Source organism: Maylandia zebra, linkage group LG5, assembly GCF_041146795.1.
Source record: "Maylandia zebra isolate NMK-2024a linkage group LG5, Mzebra_GT3a, whole genome shotgun sequence".
Taxonomy (NCBI): Eukaryota; Metazoa; Chordata; class Actinopteri; order Cichliformes; family Cichlidae; genus Maylandia; species Maylandia zebra.
Window position 1 is genome coordinate 13,154,347 of NC_135171.1, and position 14,900 is coordinate 13,169,246.

At 40.9% G+C, this 14,900-nt stretch overlaps 2 protein-coding genes across 3 annotated transcripts in view; one reads left to right on the forward strand and one right to left on the reverse strand.

The window, feature by feature from the left end:
- Positions 1-2,282, forward strand: part of LOC101476531 (uncharacterized) — a 10,794-nt gene extending 8,512 nt beyond the window's left edge. For both annotated transcript variants that reach the window (XM_004574139.6, XM_076883792.1), the window contains one exon: positions 656-2,282. In XM_004574139.6, the coding sequence (XP_004574196.1) occupies positions 656-1,036 (381 nt within the window). In that variant the 3' untranslated portion in view covers positions 1,037-2,282. The remainder of the gene's footprint in view (positions 1-655) is intronic.
- Positions 2,260-11,912, reverse strand: LOC101476232 (bone morphogenetic protein 7). The gene is made up of 7 exons (XM_004574138.6): positions 11,273-11,912; positions 7,430-7,619; positions 4,420-4,568; positions 4,115-4,321; positions 3,692-3,765; positions 3,496-3,606; positions 2,260-3,405 (listed from the first exon to the last, which is right to left on the reverse strand). The coding sequence occupies exons 1-7, from the start codon at positions 11,667-11,669 to the stop codon at positions 3,256-3,258; spliced, it is 1,278 nt and encodes a 425-aa protein (XP_004574195.1). The 5' UTR covers positions 11,670-11,912; the 3' UTR covers positions 2,260-3,255.
- Positions 11,913-14,900: the final 2,988 nt, after the last annotated feature.

Consider the following 14,900-nt stretch of genomic DNA (forward strand, 5'->3'; position numbering starts at 1 on the left):
TAGCAACACCTTGAGTGCGCTGTGGGATTTGCAATAAAATACTACAGGCTGTGAAAAATACTAGCATAGAAAGCTTGTATTAATCTGAAGCTGAAAATAGTCAGGAGCATTTGCACTTCCTGTATCTGTGTCTTCTGCAAAACACTGCAGCAGCCAGCTGTTTTGGGAAATAAAGCAGCTTTTTTATAAGATGGAGCTGTATGTCTGTTGCTATTTTTGTGGCCGCCTTCAGTAGTAATTTTAAGGCCAAAGGAGAGTGCTGCAAACAGGGAAATGATCTGAGTTTGTTGGCAGTTAAGAAAAGAAGATATCCAGTAAGATCTGCCTCATGCCTGAAAGCCATTTTTTCTTTAGGTTCTGCAATGTTTAGCACAAGATGAAGAAAAATCTATAATTGGGTCAATTAAAAGGTGTGTACTTACCTGCAGAAAATTCAATCAGTATATTCTTGCTTTTAAACCTGATGGTGTAACAAGTGAATTTTTGTATGCATAAAAACCTGAAATCCATGTGTACTGTTAATTCTATCTCCTTGCTGTTACATGAACTATGAATAGATCCACCATAATGGAACAACACCACCCTCTAGTGAGCAAACGTCTAAGCCGTGCTTGTCTCACAGCTTCCTCTGTATGCATCTGTCTGCCTCCTGCAGGAGCTGGTGGATGTGTATGTGGAGTACCCGTTCTTCGTGCGTGGGCGCGGCTGGTCTTCCTGCAGCCCTCAGAGGACTGCCCGCATCTGCGGCCTGCAGTGCCACCAGCTCAGCGTAGGGGATGTCTGCCTGGCTCTCACACCTGTATTAGCTCCCCAGGCTCCACAGCCAGCCACATCGGAGCCAAAAACCTCACCCGAGAAGTTAGAAGAGGAAGGGTGTGAGCCCCTAAAAGCAACACATCCACAATCTGGCCCGAGCACACTGCTTCCCACAAGGCCAGGGGAACAAGCACTGGAGCCGAAGAGGGGCGCAGAGGCGGTCCGCAGGAGGCATTTCTCAGCCCCTGAGCTGAGAGGTCCAGGAACTAATTGCATGTAGTGAACAGTGGCTGTTTCATTTGCAGGGAGCTAGCTGGTTGCTTTTCAGCTCTTTTCTAATCAGCCTGTATTTACTGTCATTCTACCTCCTGAATCATATTTCTGTGCTTGACTGTCGGTATGATGATTGTATCTAAGGAGGAACCGCTTAAAGAGGAAAGATTAACTCTCAGGATCCCCCGGAGGTGTGATAACACATGCTGTATTTGTCAAGGTTAGTCAGGGATCACACGCTGACAACATGAATCGTGTCAGAGCTCGACATTGCATCTGCTGTAAGCCTACACAAAGTCTGCAGCAGCACATAATTCAGATCTTATACGCAAGAACTCAGGCTATGTGACACGTTTTCTTTTTGAAATGTAGAACCAAAGTGTAAAATTTGTGTTGCCACATAAAACCGCTTCAGTAACAATGTGTTTGAGGGAAACCCTGTTAGTTCAAAGGACAGCGTGTTTGAGTTTTTGGCTCTGATGTAAGTGTTCATATTATTATTTCTAGCAGTTCTGACTAAATCAGCCCACGTTCCTTGAAAAGCACAAAAAAATACTCCCTCAGGTCTTCGCTGCTCATGATAGTTTCTCTCTTTCCTGCCTGGTATTATGTAAGAGTTCTTTGTGATCACAAAAGGAAACTTCGCTCCGAATTGGAAACTGGATACTTTAACCAATTTGACAATTTCAGATTTACAACGAACGGGATTTTTTTCGCTACATGAGAAGGATTTCATTTTACGCTTCTACCTCTATTTCTTCGATAACAGGTCTAACCTGTGCTTTTAAAAGCGTGGGCTGTGATGTGTGAGTGTAATATGCTACGTTAGAGGCACAAAGCTTCTCGGTGATGTCGGTATAAATGCCTTTTTTTTAAATGCCTGGATATATTGTATTGTGCATATGCTGTGCTTTCTTTTTTGTACTGATGCTCCGTTTTGAATGTGTCCCACTGTTAAGAGTGGGCATGAAAAAGACTGGAAAGTGTGCGTGTACACGGCTCGCCTAACAGTTCATTTTAAGTGAATAGGATGATCTTTAAATGTAGAGTTAATAATAATAATGGCAGAGTTATTGGACACAAGGTGCTGTAGGTGAAGGTGAAGCAAAGCTGAAGAAATAAATATTCCATGTGTTAACTGTGCAGCCCATTCAGTACTTACAGAGGAGGCGTTTACAAGCCAAACATGCGAATAATACTTCTGCTGAGAAAATGTTTGAGGAAAAAAAAAGAAAAGGAAATCTTGGTTAGACTTTCTTAATGCGATAAAATATACAGTCCGGCTGCAGCTCTGCTCTGACACCAGACAAAGTGTGGATAGAGCAGATGGAGGAGTGATGTTGGATTTCGTAGCAGGTCGTGTGGATTGAACAGGTTAGCAGTCAGAGCCTTCATTGACCAGCCTTGTTCCAGGTCAGCCCACTGATGCTCAACCAGACTGGGATCTAGGGAATCTGCTGTGATGCTTAAGCGTTTTCCTGAGTGATTTGTCCTGCTGAGTGAGGCCTGCGACAATGTTCAGGTGGGTGGCACGTTCACACGATTCCCAGCAGAACATTTCATTATGAAAACACAGTTAAATGCTTTTTACTTCACCTGCGAGTGGGTTTAATATTTTGGCAAATCTCTGAACAACTGCAATGTTTATGAATCTATCCCACTGGCATTACCTCACTGCCTTCATTTCTCTCATCTAAACACAGGTTCATCCAAAAACGATGGTGAGCGGCTTCAAGAGGAAGATTTACAGTTTTATGAGCTGTAAAGTCTGTTTTAATTAAATTACCACAAAAGACAAAACTCTTTATTCTTATTTTAAAAAGAATTCAAATAGAGATGTTTGTTGCATGTATGATAGCGCACACCACTGCCAGTACTTTTTACAGGTTCCTTCTGAGCTTATGAAACTTCTGCACACTGCTCGAAGTCCTTTCGGTGCAGTCTCTCTAGTTTCACACAAAGGTATATAAAAAAAATTAAATCCGTTACAAAGAAAACAAAATCCATAAAATCCCTTTTTGTGACCAGTAGCTCTATTTGGGCTGTGGTAGTGGTTAAAGCTGGCTCAGCTGCTGGTCATATAAAAAAATAAAAAAAAACAGACCCCCAGAATAAAGCTCTGTGGCAAGAGCTCTCCGGTGACCAGTCAGTTAATCGTCGCTCTGATTCCGCCTTTCTTCAGCATCTCTCTGGATTTGTACGCGTCACAGATGGGAATATGAGTAGTCAGTGACAGCCACAGGCTCTGACCACCATGTTGCGGTACTTCTTGAGGATGACATTGGAGCTTTCATCAAAATAGAGCACAGAGATGCCGTGGAGCTGTGTTGGGGCACAGCAGGCTTTGGGCACCGTCTCTGGGTTGATAAAGTGCACCTGTGGCACAGAAGAAATACAAAATATATCCTCAGGGAGAGCAGAGGCTACAGAGGAAATGCCTTTAATCAGGGATCGTTTGAGGCTTACCAGAGTTTGCACAATAGCGTGATTGGTGGCATTCATGTAGGAGTTCAGAGGAAAAGCACATTCTCCCTCACAGTAATATGCTGCGTAGCCCTCTGGTGCTATGATCCAGTCCTGGTCAGGGGTTTTTTAAGTGTTTGTTAATTGTCACTTTTGAAGAAATGCTTTCAAAAAAGTGTTGATAAATTTTAGTTTTTACCTGCCATCCCAAATCCTTGAAGCTGACATACAGCTCGTGCTTTTTACATCCTTCTTTAGAGATGCCGATATTGGCTGAAAACAAAAGCAAATATCATTTGACACAACAGGTTCTTAAAGCTCCTGAAATGACTCCGCTCATGAGTGACATTTTAACTCTTTAGACGCCTACGAGGAGTAACCTTTGCATTCCTTTTTTGAACTGAGTGGTTTCTGTTATATTTCAGGCCTGTTTTCAGAACAAAATGACTGAGTGTGTATCAGATGTTAGTCAGGGTGAGCTCTACCTATACAGCTTATTACTGCTGCCCCTGGAAAAATGTCAAATCACGTCTTTATTGACATTGAGCTGTCAAAACTCATCATTAAGGGTACAAGGGAGGTCGTCTTCATCTGGGAAAAGAGGGTTTAGGGGTTCAGTAACCTGTTGCAGCTTCCACTGCCCTCAGTGCATCTTGAACAGTCCTCTGGGGTTTAGAGCGGCTTGACTGGCGCCCCTTTTGGCCATTGGCTGAACGAACGCTGCGGAGTCGCACCTCATTGGTTTTGAAGAAGACAACCAGGAATGGCTGCTTGTCCTGAGGCCCACTGCCCACTACCACTCCAGCTAACTGGGGGTTTCTCTTCTGACCTGCAGAAATCAATTATTTATTGATTTATTTAATATTACTACCATGGATCACACGCCATTTTTCAGTTTTGTAGAATCAATTTTGGATAATCACTGACCATGACTGTCCTCAAGAACCAAGTGCAAGCCAAGATTATGCTCAGGGTTGACCAGCCACAGGTTACTCGTGGTGGTCAGGTCAAAGACCAACCATCCCTCTTCTGAAGCCAGAACTTCTCGCCGGTCCAGCAGGAACAGCTCCAAGTCACTGAGGACAGAATGAAATGTAAACACACTCGAGGGATTTCAGTGCAGAAAAGCTCCAAGTGCAAAGTAAAATCTTTCCCAGGCGGACTCAGTCGATCGACTTTTCCACAGAACACAACTTAAAATGCAGTGAAACCCCACCGTGATGGGTTGTTTTTCACTGCAAATGGATTTCATTCCTCGGTGAAATTTATGGAACCCGTGGACGTTTTTGAAAATACAAACACATCTAAAGGAATGTGGTATGCTTGGGAAAATGTTTGGCTTTCAGTATTTAATACACCACAAATGTCAAAAGCATATGTGAGATCCTGTACGACTTAGAGTGCAGAAGTACTGGACCACTTGTTATGTTTTTGTTTTGTTTAAGCTCACTATACCAGTACAGTGGAGCTGAAGTTCACCAGTTACAGTGAGGTTAAAGTGCTAAGCTTCAGCAATGTGTTTGAGGGTAAACCCACGATGGAGACGGATCAGAGAAACTGTACCAGTCAATGGTTAGAGACTCGAGTTTAATCTAAGTGGACACATTTCATTTGCTGAAGTCCAAGCTGAAGGGAAAAATTCATTGCAGCAGTGTGTGTGTGTGTGTGTGTGTGTGTGTGTGTGTGTGTGTGTGTGTGTGTGGTTTTATCACTCCTTTAACAGCACAGCGTTTTATATGATGCTGACATTTCCAGGAAATAAATGCAAAGTGGAAGCGAATGAAACGGTTCTAATTTAAAATGTAAAAGCATCACCTCAGTTAAATTCCCTGACAGCTACCCCTCTAAATCATGCAGTCCTCCCACTTTGAATGTTATCAAAGCAGCACTTTAACGCTGATGTGTGTCCGCTTAGGGGCAGATCTCAACAGAGAATTGCTTTGTTTATAGTCTGAGTTTCAGACGTCTGTCTTTTGTCCTGCTGCCTGCTCGTCTGTGTGGAGTGGCTTTTGTGTGTCTGAATGACAATGGTGCTGCCGGCAGCCCCACTCTCACAGATAAAACACTTTAATCTACACCTACTGACTGGCACATGACCCCTTTTTATCAAAACCCATGATTTTAAATCATTGCTGACCGGCTTTAATTCAGCTGATACAATAGGACCAGTGAAATACACCGACGGGGTGGTGCTGTGTGTTATCAGCCATCTTACAAGCTTCTGACCAAATATAAAAACCTAGTACGAGTTTCTTTGTAAATCCTGTCGTAATCATTTTTCTAATGACTGGTCCTCTGCAGTTGGATGTTTGTCATGTCTCTACACGTTTTCTTTAGAAAAGCTGTATTTGTTATGAATCTTTATCTTTAGTTTTAATTCGTTTTTATTAATTCGTTTTAATTATGAAGACTCAACATTAAGTTTTAGCTCCACAAATCTCAGAAAGAAATTGTTTGAGAGACTGACTTTTACAGTTTTGGCTTCTTTTTTGGGGGTCAGTCAAGAAACAAAATGTAGGTGTTGTTTGTGCCTGTGATCATTTCCATGAGTTTCTCTTTGGACTGAAATACAAACCTGGAGGGTTTTTCCCCCCTTTATTAAATCTTAAATTGTGTCAGCAGGATTTCTAAAAGTTTCCATCATAAGGGTCTTAAAATCTGTGGATTTTCGATGGTTCCAAAAGTCTGATTTTATTTAAAATTGTGAAACCAAAATTTGAGCACCTTCTCAAAAGCAACAAATATGAAGAATATTAATGGAAATATTTTCAGATTCAAAACATTAATTTGGCATTGAAGGTATAAAAATGTAATGTAAATGTAAAAGAATCAGTAAATCAGGCATCTTATGACATACACCACATTATTTTATATTACACTGGTATCTATAATTTCTTATTGCTTTGCAAATTAATGTTTTGACACAATACCAGTATTCTCATTAGCAGCCTAAATAATAAATGTGATTTAATGGTTGTTATTGTAAAGTTTTGAGTTCTCAAAGCCAAAGAAATAACGACCTTAAAAAGATCCAATGAGGCCTCAGACAGTGAGAAAGCCTGATGTACATGTAAATAAAGTTTTTAAAAAAGATGACCAACTCTAGGAATTGCCAGTTACCGCAAGTTAATAAAAATTAATACAATACACAGGAAAAGTATGCAGTTACATCAATGTATCAGAGGAAATCTTAATGTTGTAGTGAGTTTTAGTTTTTATCCACATGTGAAAAGCTTATTCTGGGGGATTTTATGTCATTTTTGCTTGGAAAAAATATCCAAATGATTAAGTTATCGAAATAAAAATGTTGAAACTGCTAATTTATTGATCAAATTATTATTTCAGGTCTAGCTCGCTGGTTAGTTTCAAAACATCTGTGTTAACAATGCAACACAAAACAAAACAGACTTTTCCCTGAGGTTAGAGGGAAGTTGGTGTGTAAATTCACCTGCGGCTTTCAACAAGGAAAATAAAAAGAAAGTTAAAAACATATCAGACACTGGCAGAGAAAACCCGGAGGCATGATGGAGAGATAACTGCGTAATAGAAAAACTGACGTGTTGATGGTTTGGTGTCATTTTGTAGCTTCAGCTGTGTGATATAAACACCGGTCTCCTGGGAGCTGATTTTCTCAGACAGCGTGAGAGTAAACCACTCTGAGAGAACCACTGTATTTCCGTAATTGACACTAATTTCTGTGTCAACAGTGGCAGTACTGACACGAACATCAGCACAAATAAGCTGTGGGGAAACGTAGCCCAACAACCCATTTTCTAAGAAAAACAAGTGTTTAGCCTGTTGAAATTCAGCAAGAGGACTCAAACCATGGAGTCGAGCTCAATGATCAGAGAAATAATGAATTCAAAAAAGAAGGGTTGACATATATGATAATATCAATTAAGAACAGAGAAAGGAGCAAATAAGAAACTCTCTTTACCCATTTGGAGGATCCTGCAGCACCTGGTAGAGACTCACTCTGAATGTTTTGTTCTCACTGTGCTCCTGGATGAGATCCTTGTAAATCCTGAACTCTGCTGCTGTGATGGCCTCTCCCTCTGGAATACGTGAAAGGTCAAAGCGAAACTCTGTAGCATGGCGCTGGAGGAGAAGATCTTGATCCTGATCAACTACAAGACGACAACAGACAGACAAACCTGAAGAGCAGGTGGTGGCTTTGATGTGCTTTAAAAAGGATTATCCCCCTTATAGACCATCTGGTTACAACATCGCCATAATAAACGGTTTATTGTTTTCTCCCAGAGGCACACACACACACAAACACACAAGGTGAAAAAAAACCCCTTTTGACCTTCAAAAAGAAAGTTTGCACAGACACTGAAAAGGCACTAAGGCAAACCACTTAGTGCAATCAGATGGTAAAGCAACTGTGGTCTCTCAAAACATTCAGTCAGTTCTCTGATGTGTGTTGCTCTGCCCGCAGCTCGGAAGCACTCGGGTTGAAATAGGAAAAATCCTGCTGCCATGAGTAAAATGACTGATCTAAACATCACTTTAGCCAAGTTTGCCATACAGGCCAATGTGAAGGAAAGGAAGAAAAAAATACTCATGGCTCAGTTTGGCTCCCTGTTTAAATTGCACACATGTGCTGACCACAAGAAAAGCCCAGTTAAGGCGCAGCCCGGAAAACCACAGCAGCTAGTGTACTTTTACAAACACGCTCACATAAAGCATAGAGAGGCACACAAATTCACATGTGCCATTACACCCAGTGTCTGTGCCCATTACAGCCCCCTGATCGTTTTGCAATACGTCGCCATCCGGTGAGTTCAGCCTGACTGTAGGAGAAAGTGGAGCAGCAGTAGCTGGTGACACTGCGAGGTTTCCGCCCAGTCCTGAGCCGGCTGAAGCTCTCCAACACTCAGAGTTTCCAGGAAAAAAAAAAAATGAATAGTGGTTAGAAAGACCCTGAAGCTTCCTGGAGCTTGCCAGTGTCATGTTTTTACAGCATTAGTCAACATGCTTGTCCTTGGAAACAGCAGAGCAGCCAGGGTCTCTGCTGAAGGTGTGCAGCAGAGGGGAGCAGCGATTAGCCATGTTAAACACATCCTGCTCACTGGTACACACTACATCACCAGCAATGACATCATCCTGTACTCCAACTGATGGAGCACACTATTGTTTAAAAAACAAAAAAAACAAAACAAAAAAAAAAACACATCCATCCTTACAAGATCTCGATTGCTAGAAACTTTTTTTTTTTCATGGCACTGCAGAGCTCTCTCACACATGCTTTGACTCACAGACGTCTACAAACACTTAGCGCAGAAACACACGCACAAGCCGCTCATCGTTAAGAGCAGTGCATTCTGAACCCTGCTAGTCATTTGTTTGACCGCAATTAAATGGTGGAAGGGAGAGAGGGGTGATTTTATGAAAGCAATAATTGCTTGTAAGGACTTGGTGTGTTTACGTTAGGGACCATTAGCTGCAGAGATCAGACCTCAGATATGCAAACTTCCCTCTGGGAGGCATTTCAACACTTTGGATTACCCCTAACGCTAAAGGGCCACATAGCTGCAGAGCCACTATTAACCTATTGCAATTTTTGTAGTAAGTGTCTTCTTCACAGCATGGGAGTTTAAAGATGGATCACAAATCTGCACTAAAACAAACAAACAAACAGGATATGCAAGTTAGTCTATTAATTTCAGAAACATTTTATCTTTAGTTTAAATAAAAGGTGATGACAAATAAAATACTTAATTTCCTTCGAGATCCATGAATCCATGACCTTTATGTTTAACAACCCTGAAAGAGAACTATCAAAGACAAAGAAGAGAAAGCCTTTTCATAAATCTGCTTTAACACGTAAAAGAGAAGCCACACACACAAACACACAAGGCAGTAATACATTTCAGAGTGGAAAAAAATTATCTTAATGGAATTTTGTTTTTTTGTTCAATCGGCTTAGCAGGACAAGCACATGTCTTCCTGCTTGTTCTCGAAAAACACAATAATCCATCTGTTCTTCAGTCGTTCCTCCCGCTACAAGAGTTTCTTGCATCTTATCTAAACATGGTGACATTTCTGTGCAAAAAAAAAGCCTGTTCTCATGCTCTGCAGGTGTGCTGTGGTCAATGCAAAAAAGAAAGAAAAAAAGAGAAAGCATATTGGATGAGTGTGTACACATGTCAGGGGAAAGACCGCAGAAGTGGTAAACAAGGAGTCGAGATGAGGAGCAGAGAAATGCAGAACAGTATAAAGACAGTGAAAATGTGCAGAGCACAATAGCTGCCTTTTATAGTGACAGTAAGCATGTTTATATGTTGCACCTGTGAATCGCATTATAAATCTTTACCCATCTCTCTAACACGACTCACATCACTTACAGACACTGATTAGATTGGCCGGATTTATATAAAAGGATAAAATTAGTTGCAGCAGCTCTCCGTCATATTGGAAGCTGCGGTCTTTGGAAGGGAAATACCGTAATCCAGTTCACTCTTGAAGCAATCATCGAGAGACCACCAAGATAGAGTCACTTTAGCACGATGTGGGAGCCTGCACAAGAGGCTGTGGTGAGCCTGACAGCAAAATAATACACACTCATTGTTTCTTTCTCTGTCCCCCCCTCTCACTGCTCTTTAAAATCAAAGTTCTCAAATGTGAAACCACACAAATCTGCTGTTGGTTTTCAGAAACAGCTTTCCAGATCTCATTAGCTAAGGACTGTCAGTTAAAAGTTCAGGACTGAGGACATAAAATGTTATGTTTGAGATTTTCTTGTGGTCTCCAAATGTTTTGTATTAACTACATCTTTATGTGCTCATTGGAAAAGAAATAACTCTAATAGGCCCTGTTATATAAAGCTTCAGTTCGATGCCACTGACAACCAATCAGAAAGGGAGGTTAATGATTTCTTGGAGACATATTTCAGGTGACCAAACCCCACTCTCTGCACATTGACCTAAATAACACTGTGCAAGCCCAAAGATCAGAGCTGGTTTGGGATGTAACCACACACTCAAACAGCATGTGGTCTGCTGATTTCCCATAGTAATATTGGAGCTTCCACACAATCTCCATGGAAAACAAAGCAGGATTTGCCTTTTATAAATTCAGTAATGTCTGAATAAACCCAAGCTCCCACTGCCCTTCAAGCAAGCACGGAAGAATGCACGCACAGGCACCTGGAAGATTACTAAACCAATAACCATGCTTAGATGCAGTTTATATCTCGGTCTTCATCGACTCATCTCTCACTGCCTTGAACTTGAGAAATGCCTGTTCAATTTCTAGTCATGTGAAACTAAGCAATGCTAAAGCCTCTCCCTGAGAGCTTTGAAGGGGTTCTGGGGAAACCAGATACATACATGTTGTCATAACATTTACAGCTTGGAATGCATAATGCTTGATTTCAACTAAAGAAAGTCACCAAAAGTAAGAGTCAGAAACAACAGATTATAAAAGAAAAACGAGAGACAGACAGAAACATTTAATGCTGTCTGTTGTATTGCAGCTGCCGGAAACGAACTAAAAAAGAGAAAGGGCTCATTCTAAAACTGAATTCTGAGATGACTAAATCAAACCATCCACATAAACAAAGTTGGTTGGGTAACTTAGTCATTTGGATATGAAGGAGTTTCAGATGTGGATGAACGACGTGGACTTGGTGCATAAAAGTGATATAATCTTAGGGTACTTAAATATATATCTAAGCATGGAGGAGTTAGAGAAAACAGGTTAAATCAAATAATACAACGCTACAAACCAAGTAAACACACTTCCTGACTTCAAAAGTCGCACATGCTCTACTCACTGAGGTTGACAAAGCTCATCACCGTGTCTGCTTCTTCTAGGAATCGGCTGTCCTGTGGGGTCACCAGTGGGGAGGTCTGCGTTGGTAAAACGGTCTCGTAGTTTGAATACCTGTGCTGTTCTGGGTCTATACTAATAGTGTTATAGAGGTCCAGCATGAACATTGGGGCGGCATTGCTTTTGGTGTGCACGTGCGGACGCGGACGCTGCGGCAGCCCCAGGATGGAGAGGATCTCCCGCTGCATCTCTCTGCGCTCCTGGCCCCTCAGTCGCCGCTGGATAAAGCTGGAGCGCACTTCATTGTCCACGGAGAAGTTGGAGAACGCGACCCGCGTGGCCAGCACTAAGTAACCCCACGACAGGAGGAACGGTATCTTTGCCAAGGCGCTTGTCAACATTATTTTAGCTCAGTTTTTACGCGCGCTTCGAATTAGTCGAAAGATAAAACTGGAGATGCTGTTTCGTCATAAAGATACCTCCTGCGTGTGGTTGACACCAAACACACTGCCACCTATCTACACCGAATATCATTCATTGATGATCTGCCGTTGCGCGTGGGTCTTCGGTGTGCCACAGCTGCGCGCTCGTCTTAATGGCAACTTGGGGATGGATCCTACTAAGGTCGGTGTGTCTGGGGAGGGGCAGGAGCAGTTCAGAATAAGAAAACGGGGGTGAGGGGCTGCTGTATTCTACAGTGAAGTGCTCTGTGTTAATCACACGGATGGGTGTGGGGTACCTACAGAGCGTCCTGTGTTTATGAATGCAGGGTCCAGTCAGACCATTGCATTGGTGGTAATCCCTTCTTACCTGACAGTCAGTCTTTGTGACCTCTTTCTGTGGTCATAGTTTTAGTAGGGGAGACCGGGGATAGTTGTAACATTTTTGACATTTCTGTCTGTAAATTGGAGCTCTTTTAAGGTAGTGGATTCAAAATGTAATGCAAAGTATTTACATGTCTCAACTATTAAATAGTGCAGCTATTTTCTCTGCAGCACAATTACCCATTGCATGGTATGGTCTCAAACACAAAGAGTGAAATGTTACAATTAACCCCATAGTCTGGGTTAGTTGTAACATATCCTGGGGTGAAATGTAACACAATGAAATAAGGGTACTAACAAAACATTAACATGTAATCTTTGTTTATTCAACACATGAATGCACTTAGAGCCATTTATGTAGCTGTGTGTGTGTGTGGCAGAATGCAGAAATCTAGCTTTTGAACATATTCCAACCCCCCAAAAAAGACAAGTTATGGAATTTTCTGCAACTGAATATTTCATTAATTTTGGTTGGTCTTCCTCGAGGTTGGCCTCATTGGCTCAGTGGGCATTATAACCTACAACTCTTGCACCAATTTTGAACACAACAATGAAGCTGGAAAAATGTAGTTGTTCACCAGCATCGCAATTCCATTACTTTTTATCATGGCTTACCTTGGTGTGGTTTGCAAAGTGCTTCAGAAAGATGAGGAAATCTGTTTCTTGCACCCATCCTTCCTACTGGTCCATCTCTGTCACAGTGGTCTGCATAATGTATGTGTGGGAACACAAACAGTGGAGGAATTGTGTTGCCAATGGCATTAACCGCATATACAAATGAAACCAGTGAACCTCTCTCTGCTGATGTCGTTGCCCCAACTTGTTTAATATAAGTTAAAGTAATAGTGTGGTAAGTTGTAACATCTGCATTATTGTTACAACTGACCCAGACTGTTGCTGTTACAACTGACCCAGACTCCTATAGCCATGAACTAGCTAACATTACAGCCAACGGCTAAAACATTAGCACTAAAGACCTACACAGAATATATCCCCATAGACATACAAATAACATAATTTAAGTTTGATGAGTTTAACTGAAAAGCAAATAATGCTATTAGAAATTGAAATAAAGTAGAAAAACTTACTTTTTGCCATACAAATTACTTTTTTTCGTGTTAAATTGTCTGTGTTTGACAAAATGTGCTGATTTTTCACATGTGATAGCAGAACTGAATTGGGCATGCACAGGATGAGTCACATCATTTGAAACTTAGCCCTGACTGGAGAAATTGGAAGTGTTACAACTGACCCACGTTACAACTATCCCCGGTCTCCCCTACTTCAATGCCATGTCATGCTCACTGATGTGCAAACTAAACTATTTTACACGTTTTCACATTAGCGATCCGTACTACGAAGCAAGTGCAGCAGTCACCGACTCCGTTGTACTTATATGACTTAACTAAACCTAACAACCGTAATCACGATAAGGGCGGTAGTTATCAGCCCAGGTGTTCCGCATCAACCGCGTTTACATAAAGAGCGGTTTGGCGTCAGCTGACTAATCACAAACAAAGACAGATCTAGAGCTGCATATTTAACGCAAGGAGCAAAAACTGGGACGTTAGACGAGCATGAAGAATAAATTTTTTTTAAATAAAATTCAATAAAAGCGACAAAAGCCAAGAGGAAAGTTGGCAAAATCCCCCACTTTGTAATCAATACCATTACATTAAGTCACAAATAGAGCTAACTCAATAAAACCATTACATTATTTAATTGCTTGAATTTATTATTTTGCGTGTAATTTTCACCTGTTTATTTATTCCTTCTTATTTCTGAATTAGAAAAACAATTCAATCCTGAAGTACAGGATTAAAACCACGGACAGGTCAAGGTGATCTATTAGGCAAAGTACAATAGTCTCTCTGCACTATTTGTATTAAAGAAGAGAGAGAGAGAGAGTCACTGGATCATTGCTTAAATTAATATATTCAAACAAAACAAAACAAAACACCTAACTAACAATGAATTTGGCGCTGCATAGCAGACACCAGATGTGTGCTTGAGATGGGTTTTCCTATGCAGAGAGCACTGTACATGACTCACGATCTCTGTAAACTCACATAAACTCAAGAGGCCTCCAAATCAACTACAAACACTTTAAATCTTAAAAGCCTAGTGTTTAAGCCTTTAGGTTAACTTTGAAAATTGTTGAATTAACAAACATGTTTCTTAATTTAAGCCATTTTTCCCATTGGAGCTATACATCCAGCTCCACTGAATATTTAGTGTCTTATAATTACAAGGTTCATAATTTGACATAATTGTTCCTTATTTAATTTACCAAACCTAGTTATTGATTAACTTGATTTTTAATTCGCTCTTATTGTACAATTGCCTTTTTTCAAAGCTACAGAAATATAGCCCACAGCCCAGTGAAAGGGAGACTGAAGCAAATTTTATTGCCACATAATTTTCTTCTGGTTTTTCCCCCTTTTTCATAGGTTACATTTAATTTCAGTTGCTCGAAAGTGGGCACATTTACTAAACCAAACCTTTACTCCCAAAAGTATTGATATAACTTTTTCTATTCCTCATATTTCCAAACTAAATATTTGTTACATTTATTTGAGTGAGGTAACCTTTCATTTTACGTTTAAAAAAATCTTACTTCCTAGGCTGCAGGCTATATACATAGTACTTTACTTATGATTTCCCTTAGCTTAATAACCATCTGCCACTTTCTTACAGTATTTCATCTAAATCGTGTCATATAAAAAGAAATCTGAAATTGAAAGGGCACCTTAACTCAAGTGGGCTGCCCATAGACATACAGTATGCTTGCATGCAGCCTGTTGCTTT

Coding starts and splice junctions, on each gene's coding strand:
- LOC101476232 (XM_004574138.6), bottom strand. CDS start 11,669: ATGTTGACAAGCGCCTTGGCAAAGATACCGTTCCTCCTGTCGTGGGGT. Junction 7,620..11,272: donor GATGAGCTTTGTCAACCTCA/GTGAGTAGAGCA, acceptor GTCGTCTTGTAG/TTGATCAGGATCAAGATCTT. Junction 3,766..4,114: donor GGCAGTGGAAGCTGCAACAG/GTTACTGAACCC, acceptor TTTTGTTTTCAG/CCAATATCGGCATCTCTAAA.